This window comes from Ursus americanus, chromosome 30 (genome assembly GCF_024610735.1).
Source record: "Ursus americanus isolate L20-20 chromosome 30, mUrsAme1.1.p, whole genome shotgun sequence".
NCBI classification, from domain to species: domain Eukaryota; kingdom Metazoa; phylum Chordata; class Mammalia; order Carnivora; family Ursidae; genus Ursus; species Ursus americanus.
Window position 1 is genome coordinate 28,949,706 of NC_142156.1, and position 18,001 is coordinate 28,967,706.

General features: G+C 61.1%; 1 protein-coding gene across 5 annotated transcripts in view; it reads left to right on the plus strand.

Annotated features, from left to right (window-relative positions):
* The window catches only part of ARVCF (ARVCF delta catenin family member), a 50,355-nt gene extending 32,840 nt beyond the window's left edge, over nt 1-17,515 (plus strand). Inside the window, exons 4-20 of one of the 5 annotated variants that reach the window (XM_045815192.2) lie at nt 5,127-5,285; nt 5,471-5,994; nt 7,023-7,522; nt 8,142-8,325; nt 9,156-9,273; nt 9,707-9,878; nt 10,365-10,382; nt 11,404-11,475; nt 12,894-13,021; nt 13,329-13,479; nt 13,782-13,980; nt 14,075-14,186; nt 14,303-14,393; nt 14,722-14,775; nt 15,189-15,274; nt 15,876-15,992; nt 16,423-17,515. In XM_045815192.2, the coding sequence (XP_045671148.1) occupies nt 5,127-5,285; nt 5,471-5,994; nt 7,023-7,522; nt 8,142-8,325; nt 9,156-9,273; nt 9,707-9,878; nt 10,365-10,382; nt 11,404-11,475; nt 12,894-13,021; nt 13,329-13,479; nt 13,782-13,980; nt 14,075-14,186; nt 14,303-14,393; nt 14,722-14,775; nt 15,189-15,274; nt 15,876-15,980 (2,673 nt within the window). In that variant the 3' untranslated portion in view covers nt 15,981-15,992; nt 16,423-17,515. The remainder of the gene's footprint in view (nt 1-5,126; nt 5,286-5,470; nt 5,995-7,022; nt 7,523-8,141; nt 8,326-9,155; nt 9,274-9,706; nt 9,879-10,364; nt 10,383-11,403; nt 11,476-12,893; nt 13,022-13,328; nt 13,480-13,781; nt 13,981-14,074; nt 14,187-14,302; nt 14,394-14,721; nt 14,776-15,188; nt 15,275-15,875; nt 15,993-16,422) is intronic. The other 4 variants (XM_087857506.1, XM_045815194.2, XM_045815193.2 and 1 more) reach the window with 4 other exon arrangements.
* Nucleotides 17,516-18,001: the final 486 nt, after the last annotated feature.

Below are 18,001 nucleotides of genomic sequence, written 5' to 3' on the forward strand. Positions count from 1 at the left end.
CTTCGGGCCGGCGCGTTCGGCCCCGGGGCAGGCGGGGCGGCGCGGCGGAGTGAGCGCACCGCCCGGGGGGGGGGGTGTGCAAGGCGCGGGGCGGGGCCGCGGGGTCTCTGGGGACCAGGCGCGGGCGCCCCGGGCGGTGCGACTCCGCGCCTGGAAGCGAGGCCGGGATCGGGGTGGGTGCACCCCAGGGTAGCGCCCAGGACAGGTGCCTGGGCGGGGGTGGTGGGTGAGGGCCTTCCTGAGCAGCGCCTCTGTGCGGGAGGGATGCCGAGTCCGGAGAGGTCAGCCGGACGAGGCCTCCAGCTCCTTGGGGGGGCACGGTGGGCCTCCCCCCCCCCTTCACACTCTTAGCGCGGGCTCCGACTCTGGGGACCTGCGAAGGAGCTTCCGGAGCTTTAATGGAAGCCCTGTCTGCCGCGGCAGCGCACGTGAGGGGAGGGGTGGAGGAAGGCCCTGCCCACGTGCGGAGGCGGGAGGGGGTCTCCGAGGAAAACCCAGGCAGTCAGCCTCCCAGGGCTGGGAAGGAGCGGGAGAGAGGCGTGTGGGCAGCCAGCACCTCGTGCTCAGAGGGTTTGGGGTCCAGTAACAGGCAGGGAAACTGAGGCTGACTGGAGGAGCAACTGCCCCAGGCCCCTTGTGATTGGGGGCCAGGTCACACCTGCTTCTCCCTGGCAGCTGGGTTTCTGCCTGCTGGGCGTCTCTGGTATGGCCCCTACGTTCAGGGCACTGACTGTCCCAGAGATGTAAGGGTCAGCTGGGGGGGGAGGTGGGGCCACTGTGTAGCTGATGGATACGGGCTGGGCTTGGAGAAACTGGGGTGGGTGACAGCCAGCCCTGCTCGCCCCTGCAACCTTGCTACCCCAGTTTGCTGGGCACCCAATGCCCCTTGGTGTCTTGCCACACAGTGTGGACTGCAAGCCCTGGCAGGCAGCCTGCTGCTCTGGAGGGGTGAGCTCCCCATCTGCCTGGGCTGGGCAGAGGCTCTGGACATCAAGAGAGGGCATCTGTGGTGGCGGAGGGCTTGGTCTCTGGTGACAGATGCCAGCCTGGATTCTCTTGGACTCTATCGGGGATGGCTGTGCTGGGGTGGAGGGGATAGGGAGACATGTTCATTCCTTCCTTCATTCATTCATCCATTCATTCTTTAAGTGCCAGCTGTCTTGTGCCCTTTGTGGGCCAGGACTGGGGATTGTGGGAGCCAGGTGTGGGATCCTACCTTAACCCATTCCCTGCATGTGCGGTGGGACCATGGACAGGGTGGGGCACCCATCTTGAGGTTTGTTCTTCATGACATACACCATGGGTGCTCATCTGTGAAGTGTGGTTGGTGACATAGATCCATGCCTCTGGGACCCCAGTCCACCCCCCCTCCCCCATTATGAATTGGCTTGTTTCCTCTAACCTTCCCGCTGCCATTCCCACGTGTACCTCAGAGGTGCTTGTGGGCTTTTGCCCAGGTGGCAGCCCCTCTATATGTTGGCCCACATCTTGTATTCTACTCCCCACATTCCTTAGATCTGGCCGTGAAGGTGGGACGGGCACTATCCTGCTTGTCCTTTGGCCTTGATATCCTGGGTACTTTCTGTTTCCATATAAGGAAGCTGTGCCCAGCTCTGTGCCTCTGCGGACCCTCTTGAGAGCAGTGGTGGCTGGTTGGGTTTAGCTTTCTGCGTGCTGGCCACTCTCGCCCCGGGCTTGAATCTTGGGCCAGGCCCCTTCCACAAATTCCAGGGAGCTCCTGGGAAACCCCAGGTCTGGACAGCAGCCCCACTCTTTGCCAGGCCTATAGACCAGGGACCAGGTAGACCATGATGGGAGTGCCAGGGGGCAGTTTGGGCCCTGGAGGTAGGTGATGGGAGGCAGGTCAGTAGTTCCAGGAAGAGGGGCAAGAATGAAGCTAGGACTGGGGAAAGGTGACAAGAGACAGCTGACAGGATTTGGCAAGATTTGGGATGTGAAGGGCTGGGGGTTGTGTGTCCAGGCTGGTGCTCGTGTCTGGGATGCAGGGGGACCTGAGCCGTAGGGCCTGGGGTCTCTGGGGTGTGCTGCCTTGGATAGGTGGACATGCAGCCCTAGAGCAGGGTCTTGAGGTCAGGTGAGGATGCAGGCGCCCCGGTCATCTGCCTCTGCAGAGTGCCAACTATGTGGCGGTCATCAGTCCACAACCCCACGCCAGCACCCCAAAGATGTTGCAGAGGCCTGAACCATGGTTGACCTTGGGTCTTTCCCTGCTGCAGGCTTTGGTTCCCCCCTCTGCTACCAGCTCTGAGATCCCCCCAGAGTGGGTGTCCAGGGAGTCTGGACACAAGATGGGCATGTGTCGGCATATGCAAGTCCCTCTGGGGGCAGTGGGCACTGTGGACTGGGGCCTGTTAGGACAACATGCAGATTGACATGCTTGGGCCTGTGGGCCAGGCTGGGTGCTTACACACACACACACACACACGTGTGTCTGTGCATGTGTCCCTGTTGGAAGCACCAGGTACATGCACGCATGTCCAGGTCCTTATCTGCATGTGTGCCCAGGCGTGTGTAACGGGGGCCGGGCCTTCCTGTGATCACTGGCTGACTCACGCTCCTGCCTCCCCGCCCGCTTGGGTGAAGTCATCGCCTGTTTTTAGCTCCCTGAGGTCATTTGCCAGTGGGGGTTCTCGGGGCCTCAGGATCCCACTACCAGGCTGCCCGGGCTGGGCATTAGTGGGTGATGCTGCAGGGTTGCCAGGCCTTGTTAGGGTGGGGGGGTGTCCTGGCTCTTCTGGACGCCATCCCTTCGTCCCCTCTCCTGCACTGTGTCAGACCCTCATCACAGCTAGAGTGAGAATAAACTGAGTCAGAGTGGCATTGAGGTCTGAGGTGTGCTTAGTCCTCCTCCCTCACACCCACCCCCTAACCTGGGAGCTGGAGGCTCTTCTCTGAGAGTGTTAATGTATGCACATCTACTCAGGGGCCATGTCCTCCTGACAGTGCTCTGGTCCCCTCTTGTCGGCCTTGCTCCTCGCCCCTCCCCTCCACTTACAGCCACCAGGGTGTGGCCCTAGGCCCCTCCATGACTGGCCCCCCAGGGCCCAGCAGGGTGAGCTCAGTGTCTGACACACAGTTGCTCCCCCAGTTGCCAAATACAGGTGGGGCAGCCGAGGCGCCAGCAGTGACAGGCTCTCCCTGAATCTTCTCTAGAACTGTCCCGGCTCCCGGTGCCCTCAGAGAAGAGCCCAGGCCACCTTTCCTGGCAGCCTAGCAGCATGTCCCTATTCAGGGTCTCAGCTGACTCCTCTTTCTCAGGGAACATCGTTCCTCCTTCCTGGCCAGCTCCCCAGCAGGCATTCCACCTACAACCCCAAACTGAGTGGAGCCAAGGCTGTGGCCCGCAAGGGGTGAGGTATAGCTAAAAGGCCTTGCAAAATTGCCTTCCCTGTGCATGCCTGAAATTCCCTGTTAGTGGTCTGTGAAGTCCTGGTTAAGCCTCTCCGTTCTGCCAGGCCTCAGTTTCCCTTTTTATAAAATCATGTATTGTTGTCCTCTGAGGTCCTGCTTCTGGGGCAGAGGCTGCATTCTGTGACTTCTTCCTGTGTCACCAGAGCCCATGGGATACACCTGTCCTGACACGGTGCAGGCCTGTCTCTGGACCCCTGAACGGTTTGCAGGGGCCCAAAATCTCAGCACTATGTGCAGCTGGGGGCTTAAGCATTTTGTCAGACAGGACCCCCACCTGAGGAGGTGTCACACCCTGAGGACCTCGGGAGGCAGGCCCTAGGGCAGCTCTGGGCACCTAGCCTTGCACACCTCCCAGGCCCAGGGCCAGGAGCAGAGTAGAGCTCTGGTGGCAGGCAGATAGGGGTGTGGCCTTCCTGGGGCCTCAGCTCCGTTTCTGTGTCGGGCCTCAGAGGCCTGGGGCCCAGAGAGGGGATCCATTCCTCAAGGCACAGCATCTGGGCCACAGAGCAGGGCCTGTCCTCCTGCTGACCTGGCCCCTGCTGCCCAGGAATGTGCTTCTGCTCGCCTGCCCACTGCGGCTTGGGTTTCAGCCCCTACCCATCCTGGCCAGATGCTAATCCTGGGACATTGGCATGGTGTGGGGACCCATGCAGTCAGAGGCCCAGGGATAGATGGACGTTGGCTCTCGGACCCCTTTGCCAGTCAGCACAGTCAGTTCAGCTCTGCTATGGACTGATCTTTCCTCTTCGAGCCTCCATTGCCCCACTGGCAAGTCTGGCCATAGGCTTATGGGCCTTGAAAGGGCCCCTGTCCAGAACTACCTTGCCTGGAATTCCACCATGGTCATCCCCTGCAGGGATGAAAGCAAGGGGAGCTGCAGGTTGGGGAGACCTGGGGGGAGTTATATGGGGAGGGGACACCAGGGTTCCTGTCAAGGACTAACTAGGCACACCTGGCCTGAATTCACCATCTCTGGACTCTGCTAAAACACCTAGCATCTCAACGGGGAGCACCAAACACTGGCCCAAATGAGGTAGGGCCAGGCTGTGCCCACTCAACACCCCAGGAGTGTCCAGGCCGGAAGGAACAAGGGTATTTTGGGCATTCTGAGAACTGGGTATTTCTGTCCTGCGAGGGTGTCTGGCTGACCTTGGAAACAGTGGAGGCCTGGGTGTGGCCCTGGGGAGTCAGTGAGCAGTGCTGAAACTGCTCCCCCAAAGCCTCTGCACTCCAGGTTTCTTGGGTGGGGCAGGGAGGAGGCCCAGGACAGGTAGAGGGCCTAGCCAGGGGTAGTGAGCCATGTCGAGTTTGAACTGCAGGTCCCACCACCCTCCTTGGGTCACCAGGAACCTGTAGCAACCAGGCCTTGCCGCTCAGACAGGGCTACCCAAGACTGCACCACTGGGGTCAGGGGCTTATTTGCCACCTCAGCCCAAGGAGGCACCAGGATTGGGGGAGTTCAACCCCCAAAGCCTCCCATGGGATGGGGCAACAGGGCCAGTCAGCCCCATGGCATTCGGAGGCAGGAATGGGCTGCTGTCTTCACCATCTGGGGCTGAGACAGGTCCTGGGGTCCATGGGTTCCAGGGGTAGGAAGAAGGCACTCCTGCCCTCTGGGCCAGCACAAGCATCTACGTTCCAGGGCCAGGTGAGCTATGGGTCCTCCCACTGACACCCATCCCCCCCTTGCCCAGGAACAGAGCCCGGGCAGCCAGGCCTCACTGGCCACAATGCCAGAGGCGCCCGAGGTGCTGGAGGAGACGGTGACAGTGGAGGAGGACCCTGGCACACCTACCTCCCACGTGTCCATTGTCACATCAGAAGATGGCACTACCCGGCGCACTGAGACCAAGGTATGGCCAGCCCCAGGCAGTGAGCAAGTAGGCTGTGTAGCCATGGTTGTTCCATTTACAGAGTGGCCTCCCAGAGGCCATCTGTTGGTCGGGTGGAAGACCGAGGCTACCCTGGCCCTACCGGGGCAGTGTCCGGGCCTCTCAGGCTGCCCAGCCAGCCCACCGGCCACCCACTTACCCACCAGGTGACCAAGACGGTCAAGACGGTGACCACGAGAACAGTGCGCCAAGTGCCCGTAGGCCCCGATGGCCTCCCCCTGCTGGACGGCGGTCCCCCACTAGGCCCCTTCGCAGATGGCCCTCTGGACCGGCACTTCCTGTTGCGCGGGGGTGGTCCGGCAGCCACGCTTTCCCGTGCCTACCTCAGCAGTGGGGGCAGCTTTACCGACGGCCCGGAGCCCCGTGATGTCCCGAGCTATGGCAGTCTATCCCGTGGGCTGGGTGTGCGGCCCGCACGTGGCGCCCTTGGCCCAGGCCCCGTGGATGGCTGCTTCACACTGCCTGGCCGGCGTGAGGCCTTCCCTGCGGGTCCTGAGCCTGTGCCACCAGCTGGTCGCTCCCAGCCCGAGCGCTTCCAGGCAGAGCCATACGGCTTAGAGGATGACACCCGCAGCCTGGCTGCTGATGACGAGGGTGGCCCGGAGCTGGAGCCTGACTATGGCACCGCCACAAGGAGGAGGCCTGAGTGTGGGCGTGGCCTTCGTTCCAGGTGAGCACCCTGAGCCTGGCCCCTGCCTCCAGGAAGTCTGCCTTGCACTCCCCCAGCAGAGAGTCCTCCACAGGCTGTCTCGCTGCTGGGGCTAGGTTAGTTATACACGTTAGTCTGAGTTGGCCTCAATTCAAGGACAGCAACAAGGGAAGCTTCTGGTATAGTAGAAGTTGCACTGGACATCCTCCCTGTGGGTCTGGGGCATTAGGGAAGTTGGTGACAGTGCCCAACACCTGCTACCCCTGCTCCAGACAGATGGCCATGAAGATATAAGCACAGGAGGCTCAGAGCATTTCCTCTGAGTTTGAGGCTCCAGCCTTTCCCCACGCCTCAACTGCCCCTGTGTACAGAAGCAACCAGAAACTAGGCTATCCAGCTCTTCCCAGCGTAGACTCTGGTTCTGTCACCTCTGCCCTCAGTTTTTCTATCTGTAGAGTGAGAACATGATCACAGCCTTAGTATGGATTATGCTGTGTGACCACAGGCAAGATACCTGACCCCTCCTAGCCTCAATCCCTGCCCTAGGAAGTAGGTTTGATGGTGATAACCTGAAAAGACATCTTGTACTCGGGGGACCGGTGGCCTGAATGCCCCTTATACGGTCCCACCAGGGTGGCTGTGTGCAGGGAGGGTCACCTGCCTCCGCATCCTGGCAGATCCCACATTGCAGAGATGGGCCTCATGGGAAGGCAGGACCCCTGTCACAGACAGATATTTCACAGAAACACATTTAGCTCAAAATTGGGGAATGCTGCCTGATGATGGGACTGAGTGAGCTCCCCATCTCAGGGAGATCCAAGCCCTGATAACCATTGGCTGGTGTTTGGCCATGTCACTGGCTGTGAGTCAGTTCTTGCTGGCCCAGGGTATGACTCTCAGCACCCACTTGGAACTTGGGGTCCAATACCAATGCTGTAGGCCTATCCCCACCCTTCATGGGTTCGTGGTTCCCTGGAGAAGATAACGGTGGGTAAGCAGGCATCTTCAGGCAGTGCCGAGATGTTCCTGCACCCTGCCTGCACGCACAGGGCCTATGAGGATGTGGCAGATGACGGCGGTGAGCTGATGGAGGAGCGGCCCCCGTTTCCGGCTGCGACGGCACCCCTGGCCCAGCCAGAACGGGGCAGCCTTGGCAGCCTGGACCGAGTGGTACGGCGGTCGCCCTCAGTCGACAGCGCCCGTAAGGAGCCGCGTTGGAGGGACCCCGAGCTGCCAGAGGTCCTGGCCATGCTTCGACACCCCGTGGACCCTGTGAAAGCCAACGCAGCCGCCTACCTGCAACACCTGTGCTTTGAGAACGAGGGTGTCAAACGTCGTGTGCGGCAGCTGCGGGGCCTGCCTCTGCTCGTGGCTCTGCTGGACCACCCAAGGGCGGAGGTGCGGCGGCGGGCCTGCGGGGCACTGCGAAACCTCTCCTATGGCCGAGACACGGACAACAAGGCCGCCATCCGGGACTGTGGCGGTGTGCCTGCCCTGGTGCGCCTGCTGCGGGCTGCCCGGGACAATGAGGTCCGAGAGCTCGTCACAGGTGAGTGACACCTGGCTTCCCGTCATCCCTCAGGGAGAGGAGAGGGAGGCTTGGCCAGGGAAAGCCCCCTCCCCCCATTTAGTCAGGAGTTCCAGCTGCTGGGGGTAGGCATTAGGCTTAGACTGAGAGGTCCCCAGTCTCTCTACCTCTGGACTTTGCTGCCTTTCAGGTAGGCCCCCTCTCCACCTGCCCCCCATCCCCATACTCCTCCAGGAGTCTGGTCCCACCCTCCAATGGGGCCCGTGCTGGGGGATTGTGCCTTATGGGACCCAATTGGCCAGGTAGGGTCATGTGACCACCTTTAGGTAGAGTAGAGCCACCCACCCACGTGGCTAAGAAGGGATGGGGGAAGAGAAGGCACCTGCTTGTCTAGCCACAGGCCCCCGGGCAGCCTCTCCTCTGTGTCCCAGCCCCTCTGGTGCTTTCTGCCAGCTGGTAGCTACTGTTAGGTGCCCATGCACATCCTGCCTGGGGCAGGGTGGGTGCCCAGGACCTCTCACAGCATTTGTCACTTCCTACCTTCTGGTCTGATCGGGCATATCCTGAGCGAGGTCGCATGGGGAGGTAGGAAGATCACTGCCTGTGTGGTGAGCACTGGCTGGTTGATGGTGCCCTGTAGGCACACTCTGGAACCTGTCATCCTACGAGCCCCTGAAGATGGTCATCATTGACCACGGCCTGCAGACGCTGACCCATGAGGTCATTGTGCCCCACTCGGGCTGGGAGCGCGAGCCCAACGAGGATTCCAAGCCAAGGGATGCCGAGTGGACAACAGTCTTCAAGAACACGTCGGGCTGCTTGAGGTGTGGGTGGGGGCTGGGCTCGGGCACTCTCTATGCAGCCACCTAGGACTGTTCTCGGTCAAGGAGGCAGGAGCCAGGCACCAGAGCCTGTATGCACACCTGGGAATGTCCTCATGTCCTGTATAACATGGAAGACAATTAGCCACCCAAGTCTTAGGAGCTTCATAGCCATGTCACAGTTCCTGCCTGAGTCCTGAGAATGGGGCCTAATGGGGCTGTACTCAGCCCCAGGGGCAGCCTCTGGACAAGGTCAGCCATGCTGTCATGTAGGACCACACATCTCTGGGCCTGCTCAGCTTCAGCCCACTCTCCCATCACCGTGACAGCTGGGGTAGGGGGAGCCAGGACCCTCATCTTCCATCTGCCTCAGAGGCCTCATTCCATGTCCTTGTGACCTCTGCCCTAACTCTCCCACCCTGGGAATCACTACGGAGTCCCCAAAGGTGGCCCTGGGTCCCCACAGTCCTGCCTGTCCATTAGGATGTACCCCCATGGCCCTATGGGGTCCTCACCTCACGGTAAGGTGGAACCCAGAACTGCCACTGGGGCAGGGGGAGTCCAGAATTACTGTGCATGGATTTAGGACTCTGGACCAACCTCTGTCCCCTTCCAGTTCTGCTGGGCATCAGAGAAGGCCCCCCCGCCTCACACCGCGGCCAGGCCAGGGCTCCCTCCTAGGGTCTCCGTGGTCATTGGGACACTGTCACTAGCCCTAACAGGGTGGTGTCAGAGCCTGTTTTACAGATGAAGACAAGACCCCAAGGCCAGGTGGGGGGCTGGGACGTTCCCATGGGAGCCAGGGGTCACAGGGCTTGCTCTTGGCCACCCAGGAACGTGAGCTCGGATGGTGCAGAGGCCCGGCGGCGGCTCCGGGAGTGTGAAGGGCTGGTGGATGCCCTGCTGCATGCCCTGCAGTCGGCTGTGGGCAGGAAGGACACGGACAACAAGGTGGGTGGTGCAGGGGTGGGGGCGGAGTGCCCTAGCAGGTCCCAGTGGGGTTCGTCTTACAAGCTCCTACAGAGAGTTGGGGAGACAGCAGGAACTAGGCCCAGGGGCCTGTGAACTATTTGGGCAGCACAGGAAGAGTAGGCATGCAGTCTGGGGCAGTGCCCTGGGCACGGGCCACCCCGTAGTGGCCACACTGAAGTGGCCATGCCATGAAATCCCAGACAGGGTTCTACATGCAGGGTGTTCTCCACCTTTTTCCTTCCTCAGCCTCTGCCTGGGAGTTCTCACCCCTGTGGGCCCCCTAGCTTAGGCCTCCCCATCTTTGCACCCCCAGTTCCTTCTGTGCACACTGGCTGTGGCCAGGCTTCCCGGGGAGGGTTAACAGTCTCCAGGCCCACCTGGCCCTGCTCCACTATCTCTTCTTTCCCGGCAGTCGGTGGAGAACTGTGTGTGTATCATGCGGAACCTGTCCTACCACGTGCACAAGGAGGTGCCTGGGGCCGACAGGTACCAGGAGGCTGAGCCTGGGCCCCCTGGCGGTGCTGCGGGCTCCCAGCGCCGGAGGAGGGATGACGCTGGCTGTTTCGGTGGCAAGAAGGCCAAAGGTGTGTGGGAGGGACTGGGGTATTACACTCTAGATCTCCGCCCGCCACCCCAGGCTGAAGGGTCTCCATACCCACGGCCGTCACGGAAGCCAGGGACCACCTGGTCAGCTCCTTTTGGGCAGGTGGGGAAGCAGGGAGCCAAAGAGGGTGTAGGTCATCTGGCTGACACCCTGGGGCCCCCGGGGGAGGGCAGGAGTGAACCTAGGTGGTGTCCCTGCTGCTGCCTGGACTCAGTTCCTCGGTTCCGGGAAGGATTCTTTGGGCCCATGTTTGGAAAGTGCTGAAGGTGATGCTGCCTCCTGGCGTTCACAGAGCACCTGAAGACCTTGAGATGCCCTGGAGGCAGCACCCCGCCCTGCCTTCACACCGTCCTGACAGGCAATTGCTGGGGGCAGGTTCCGGGGTCTACATTCTCTGGGAGGGCATGGGGGGGTGCTGCCCACTCAGGCTCGTCTCCTCTCTCCTGTGCTTCCTCCGGCCGCCCAGAGGAGTGGTTCCATCAAGGTGAGTCCGTGTTTGTCCTGCTGTCCAGGCCTGGTGGGTGCAGTGAGCACCAGGGAGGTGCCGCCCACCCTATTGTCCAGGCAGGCATCTCCATGACGACTGCAGGGCGGTCCAGCCTCAGGGCCCTGGCCCATCCCCAGTCCCTTTCCCGGGCAGCCATCTCCATGACAACTGTGTGGACATGACAACGGCAGGAATGTCAGCCCTGGACTCACTGGGAGGCCAACGGGCTGTTCTCTGTAACCTCAGACTCAGCTACCCCGGCAGGGCCAGGCCTGGAGCTGGAGCAGGGAGAGTCAAGGGGGGGCAGGGTCTGGGTGTATTTGTTCCCACAGGCACCAGGGAGCAAAGTCTGCCCCTGGGAATGAGATGGTGTGTGGCTTAAAGGGACCACACAAAGACCCCGTGAAGCTGGGTAGAACAGGGAGCCTAGGTCATCTGAACTCAGCTCTACTGCCTTTCAGAGGAGAAGAAGCTTCCTTGTTTGTGACGAGGGTGACTGGGAGCTAGTGAGCTCACTCACAGAGGGTACAGGCCAAGGCTGACGAGTGCTGGGTGGGGCTGCTGTAGGGGCTCAGCTGTAGATGGGGGTCTCTCCTAGCCAGCAGAGTCTGTGACCAGGTCCTGACTCCAGATGGGCTTTTCCCCATGGCTGAGACTCTTGGCCCCAGCCCTGCTTTACTGTGCAACCGGGCAGGTCTTGTCCTTGCCACCCCTCAGCTTCTCTGCCTCCCTGTCATCCAGCCTGGGCTTCTGGCTCTCAGCAGCTGCAGGGAGGCCATGGGGCGGTCAGCAGTGCTGCTCCCAATACCTGACAGGAGATGAGTCCTGGCTGCTGGGGGCAAGGCTGGGACATCCCCAGGCCCCACTGCAACCACTGCCCTTCCCAGGGCCTCCTGGTACCCAGTCCCAGACTTGGGGGTGCTCTTGGGACTTGGGCAGGAAAGTGCCGTGTCCACCCTCCTGGCGCATACCTGCCCCCTGCAGGGTTGGCTTCACCTCCGTCTACTCTCTGTTCCAGGGAAGAAGGATGGTGAGATGGACCGGAACTTTGACACACTGGACCTGCCCAAGCGAACTGAGGCTGCCAAAGGTAAGTGGGCTGAGGCAGAGCTCAGCCCAAGCCTATCCAGGTAGCGAAGCTTTGTGCTACCAGGCAGGCTTAAAGGGCCTTGGGGATCCCCAGAAGGCTGTCCAGTCCCTGGGTACCTGCTGTGGGTTCAGAATCAGGGTCAGTTCCATGGGTCACTTCAGGCAGGGCTGGAGACAGAAGCACAGAGAGGCCAGGCATTTGCAAGGTCACACAGCATGCAAAAGACTAGAAGGGATAGAGTAAGGCCTTCAGTGAAGGGCAGAGACCAGTTAGGCAGGACCTGCAATGTCAGCTGAGGAGCTCACATTCACTCCAGGGGTTTTGGGAGCTGGGGTGTGGAGTCAGATCTAGTACGGGGGCAGAGTGGTTTGTCCTTCTCGTCCTCTGTGTCTTTTGGAGTCTTACTGTGTGCTGGTGCTGTTCTGTACACTGGGGATCTAGCCTGAGTAAGAGAGCTCTGCCCTGGTGAGCCCCAGGCCACAGTCCACCCTGCAAGCCCAGACACCCTCAAGTAGGGTGGGAGACCCCAGCCATGGGAGGTCTAGGGAAAATCTCACACACAGAGGGACCAGCACCTGCAAACACTTTCAGGGGGAATACCCTGAGTGGGGGACATGCTTGGAGCATCTGGGGAACAGGAAGCCCAGCAAAGCTGGAGTGGAGGGACCATGAAGCATGAGGAATGGGAGGGGGTGATAAAATGTGGGGTGGGAGGGTAGGGGAGAGGAAGTAATGTCTGGGTGCAGCTCACCTGAAAGGCTGCTCAGCCCCTCCTCTGTGGAGTACTTTGGGGCAAGGTACTGCTGCATTGTGGGGCCAAGGCCTCAATTGATGGGGGACCAGGAGTGGTTGAGCAGAGTGCAGACTGAGAAGGCGGTCCCTGTTGCTAGGGGCGTGCACTGGTAACAGCCTAAGTTACATAGGAGAGAACAGGGCCCTGTTACTAGGGAGGGTGGGTCTTGTTGCTAGAGCTCCTCCCCGTAGTTGCACAGCCTATCTACCCAGGAGATCTGGCCCTTTTGGGAGGAGGGCTGGCCCTGTTGTTAGGGAGTTTGAGTCCTGTTGCTAGGGGGGCAGCCCTGGTTGCCACCTCCCTCCCTACCCCAGGCCTCCTGGATGCTCTGGCTGCCAGGCAGGTCCAATACCATTTCTTTGGCAGCAGGGTCAAGGGAACAACAACCTCACTTAGACCCACCGCCTCCTCACTGAGCCTCTATTCTTCCAGGAAATGGGAATGCTTTCTCCCTTGGTCACTCATAAGGGGTGAATGTGTTGATGTTAAATTTTCCCTGACTGCACCATACCCATCCCTGGCCCCAACTGACTCTTGTCCTGGGGGCACTGATGGGAGGAGGGGGGACGGGGTAATGGGGGGAGAGGGCCTGGGTGACTGTGGGCGGTGGGTGCTCTGTGCCCAGGCTTTGAGCTGCTGTATCAGCCCGAGGTGGTACGTCTCTACCTCTCCCTCCTCACGGAGAGCCGGAACTTTAACACCCTGGAAGCTGCCGCTGGCGCCCTACAGAACCTCAGCGCCGGCAACTGGATGGTGAGAGGCTGAATCTGGCAGGGAGGGGACAGAGAGAATCCTAGGTACCCTGTTGGTACCGGCCTCTGCCTTTGCCTGGCCTGGGGGTGGTGGGGACCACATGGGGCACAGTGCCTCCCCAAGGTCCGGGAGGTTCGGGGCACAAAGGATGCATGCTGGAGGTGGGGTTGAGTTGCTTGGGTAGGGCTTTGTCATGCACGGGAGGAGGGTCCAGCTAGAGGGAACAGTCAGGACTCAGGTAGGAGAATGTCTAGGCGTGTGGGCAGGACCCCGTGTGCTGAGCACACTCCCTGCTCCACTGCCACAGTGGGCCACCTACATCCGTGCCACGGTGCGCAAGGAGCGTGGCCTTCCGGTGCTCGTGGAGCTGCTGCAGTCTGAGACTGACAAGGTGGTGCGCGCTGTTGCCATCGCCCTGCGCAACCTCTCCCTGGACCGGCGCAACAAGGATCTCATTGGTGAGGACGCTGGTGGGGCAGAGCCAGGATGCAGACCCCAGTGGGCTGCTCTGGGGTCCCACCGGCAAGAGCTGGGGGACGGCAGGGTGGGGAGGAGGTCAGGGGCCCAGCCCTGCCCCTGTCATTCCGTCCCAGCTGCTGGAGCTAGTGTCTTCCTGAACAGTCTCAAGGCCTAGCCCCTGTACACGGTGGGTGACTTTGCAGCTCCCTGGGGCTCTCCTGGTGGAGGCCACTGTTTGAATCCCGCTCCTTCCCACTGGGGTGGGCAGAGGCGTGTCCTGACAACCGCCCCTGCCCTTCAGGGAGCTATGCCATGGCTGAGCTGGTGCGGAACGTGCGCAATGCGCAGGCTCCGTCGCGACCGGGTGCCCGCCTGGAGGAGGACACGGTGGTGGCTGTGCTCAACACCATCCACGAGATCGTGTCCGACAGCCTGGACAATGCACGCTCACTACTACAGGCCCGAGGCGTTCCAGCGCTGGTGGCGCTTGGCGCGGCCAGGTGGGTGAGGGTGCGGCCGGGGTGTGGGGGGGGGTGGTCAGGCGGGAGGGTGGGGCGGGGCCGAGTGCTGACCCCGCCCTGGGCCTGGCCTCAGCCAATCGGTACGCGAAGCGAAGGCCGCCTCCCACGTGCTGCAGACCGTGTGGAGCTACAAGGAGCTGCGAGGTGCCCTCCAGAAGGATGGCTGGACCAAGGCGCGCTTCCAGGTGCGGCCTGCCTGGCCTTTCTTTTCCTCTTTCACTTCTCCAGCCTAGGTCCCCCACAGGAGTGCCCCTGACCCCACACCCTGTCTGTTTTGTGCCCCCCCCACCCCCTTCCCCAGTCAGCTGCTGCTACTGCTAAGGGACCCAAAGGAGCACCGAGTCCCGGAGGCTTTGACGACAGCACCCTGCCGCTGGTGGACAAGAGCCTTGGTGAATACGGGTCGGGGCATGGAAACCTATCTCTGAGGTATAAGAGAAGCTGCTCCATTTAGGTGCAGTGCCCGGTGACAAGGCAGGTGAGGCTGGGGGCCCCTTGCCTGGCTTGCAGCCTCCTGCGACCTCTACACCCGTGGTGTCCACACTGATGTTAAGTGGGGGTGGGGGGGTGTCAGTGGCAGAGGCCTGGCAGAATGGCACAAAGATGTTAGTGACAAAGGGTAGCCAGGGTCACAGAGGCCAGCCCTGCTGTGGGTTTGTCTGTCCTGGTATCCCCACTGGTTCCTGCAACCAGCCAGCCAACCTGTCTTGTGCCTTGCAGATGGTGAGAAGCCAGGCAGCCGGGACGTGATCCCCATGGAGGCACTTGGCCCAGGTGAGTGCAGATACAGGGCTGCTTGTTTGGGGGGTGGGGGGCAGGGATGATGCTGAAATGGGCCAGGTGGTTTTGCCTTGTGTGTTTGGTGCTCGGAAAGCCTTCCAAGGAGGTGCTGGCTGGCAAAGAGATTTGGTTTAGGAGTGCTGCTGAGGGGGGTGGGTAGCCAGGGAGGGGTCAGTGCCCAGCCAAGGTCTCTGGTCTCTGGTCTGCCAGCTGAAGGGAGCTGGAGGGTTCTGAGCCACCATGGTGGGAAGACCTGGCCTAGGCCTCCAGCACAGTGCTGGGGCAGGCCAGGTGGGGGTTATCTCCCAATGCACCCTGTCCCAGGGGCCCCCTGTGTCTGGGCTGAGAGGGAGATCTGCTCCTGCCATGCCTGTCCCTCAGAGTTCTTCTCATGTCCCCACCCCAAGACGGATACTCCACTGTGGACCGGAGGGAGCGGAGGGCTCGAGGCAGTGACCCTACAGGGGAGGCCTCTGAGAAGGAACCGTTGAAAGTAAGTGGCTGTGGGCAGGTGCCTAGGGAGGTGGCGTAACTGGGGCATGCCCGAGACGGGCCCTGGCAAGGTGCTGAGTTTAGGCCACCCAGTCCACCCAGGTCCACCCAGGGCTGGGAGATGGAGCGTGGGGACTGGCCCTCTGCCTTGGGAACCTTATTGTCCGAACCAGTCTGTGGGTGCACGGGTTTGAAGCTCATACCCACTGGGAGAGAGGGGGCACGGGACAGAGGGCACTGCCCAGAACAATGCACAAGGGTCAGGGGAGTCTGAGCAAGCGTGTCTTCACCCTTCTCTGCCTGCCTGCCTGTGTGTGTGTGTGTGTGTGTATGGGGGGTGGTGGGGAGGACCCACTCTTGTCCTGCCTCCAGGGTGGCACCTGCCAACCTGTCCTGTGACAATCCCCTGGCTTTGGGCACAGGCCTTTGTGTGTCCACGTGTCAGTGTGCATCTGTGTGAGCCACACTAGCTCAGCTCCCCCGTCGTGTGCACCCCGGCTCTGGCCTCACCCACTGAGCAGCCCAGTCCGCACCCGTCAGCGTTGACTAACCTGCTCTGTTCTGCCTCTAATGCCCGCCTGCCCACTGCCTGTCCGCTGCAGCCCGACCCTGGCAGGAAGGTTCCTCCTGGGCCCAGCAGGCCTGCGGTCAGGCTGGTGGACGCCGTGGGGGACGCTAAGCCTCAGCCCGTTGACTCCTGGGTCTAGCTTGCATGCCTGGTACGTTCTCTCGTCTGGTTTTTCATTCAGCTGTTTTCCTGTCCTCTGGGAAGGGGCTTCTCGTTAATCTCTGCCGGCTGCATGTTCTGTCCCTTGGTGCTCCCTGGTGGGACTCCGGCTTCTAGCTCGGCAGGCTCAAATGCCCATGTTAGGGACAGGCTGGGGTCTGAGATAGACATGCCCCCTTGGGCCTGCAGTCCCGGCTCAGGCACGGTGTCATCAGGGCCCAGAGGTAATGGGGCCAGAGCAGGGACGGGTCCCCCCATTTAAATGCCCCAAGCACAGTGCCCCCCAACGACCAGCAAGTTGGATTGGCCCTATTGCTCGGGGTCAGTCCATGCCACCCACTGCAGCTGCCTTTGTCCACACTTTCATTGGCCTAGCCTGCGGATGGGGCCGCCCAGCTTAACTTTCCCCTCTCCCTCCTTAGGTCTCAGGCCCAGCCATTTGTTCTTAGGGACCTGATCATGGGAAGAAGGGAACTCCAGGGCCAGTCCTCACACACCCTGCTGTGGAGCTTGGAGCCCCCTGGCGGCAGGGGTTGGTAGCGCTTCTCGCCTGGGAGCCAGGGCCGGACATTCTGGACACACCTTCCTTCCCGCCCCTTGCTTCCTCCCTCCTAACTCCCTAGACTGAGTTAGCTGTTTACTGACATGGTGCTGTGTGCGAGTGAGAGAGAGAGAGAGAGAAAGCCAGTGGAACTGCCAGGGGGGGCCCAGGGAAGCGGCAGGACAGGGCACCTGGCTTTGGTTTGGGGCTGATGGTATAGAAGAGTGCTTTTGTGTGTTGGGCCCCAGAGGAGCCTGGCAGGCAGGCCCTGAGGGCAGGCAGCAGGGAAGGGAGGAGGGGGGCTCAGAGAAGGAGTTTGACTCTGGAAGGTAGAGGGGATCCACTGGGCTCTGAGTCCCACCCTGCATGGCAGGCAGACCACGGGAGGGGGCTGGCCCACGCAGAGAGGCTTTGGAGGAGCAAAATGGGGGTCAGGCTGTGCTTGCCCCCACCGTGCCCTCGGCTCCATGGAACCCCAGTGCAGCAGGAGCCTTCCCTGAGTGACTCTGGCCTGGCTGTGGCTACCAAACCCTGTCTGCCGGCCCTGAGTCACACCTCCAGGACTGACCTTCGGCAGCAGCGGGGGACTGCTGCCTAGTGCCTGCTGTTTGTGACTTAAAAACAGAAGAAAAACACTGACAAAAAGCATTAAAAACAAAACCAAAATAAGACTGTATTGGTAAACACCTAAATTTTTGTAAGAAAATTTAAAAATTAAAAAAAGCAACAAAGGAAATCCCTGTCTTCTGCGGCTCAGATCTCTTGCCACAAGCTGCTTGCTCTTCCCTGCCTGCCAGGTGGGGAATGGGTGGAGGGGGCCCCTGGGTGTCCATGTGCTATGTCCAGAGGGGGCTCACTCCCAGGCCCCAGGGGTGTTTATGCACATGTCCTCCTAGGCTCACTGCTATCCCCTTTCTGCACACACACAGGTGAAGGCTTGCTTCTGGGTAGTTAGCTGGGCCCTGAGTCCCATGGTGGTGTCCTGGCCAGAGGCTGGTCTGCACACAGGTGGGCTCAGCCAGGATGGGGGGGGGGGAGGTGGGGGGCGGGATCCCTGGGGAGCCTCTGAGGCAGCTAGGGGGCCTTGGAGCCAGAAGGCCAGGGTTGGGACTGGGGATTTAGGCAGATGCAAAGCAGTTCTACTTCCCGTGCGAGCCGGGCAGCTGGAGAAGTGCCAGAGCTGACCTGAACCCAGTCTTCCATAAACAAGGCCGAGTAGGACTGGGGAAGTTGCATCTACTCAGTGCCACACAGGGACCCCAAGGGGCCAGGTGCCAGAGAGCTCATACCCCGCACTGTGGTGGGGGCCCCATGTCCACCGTTCCCTAGTGCTTGCTTGGTCAGAGATGGACAGGAAGGCTGACCAACTGCCCTGTTCCAGTTTCCCAGGACAGCCTCCAGATGGGGACTCACCTCAGCCTGCTGACATCCCCATGGGGATGCAGCAGGTAACCTCAGCC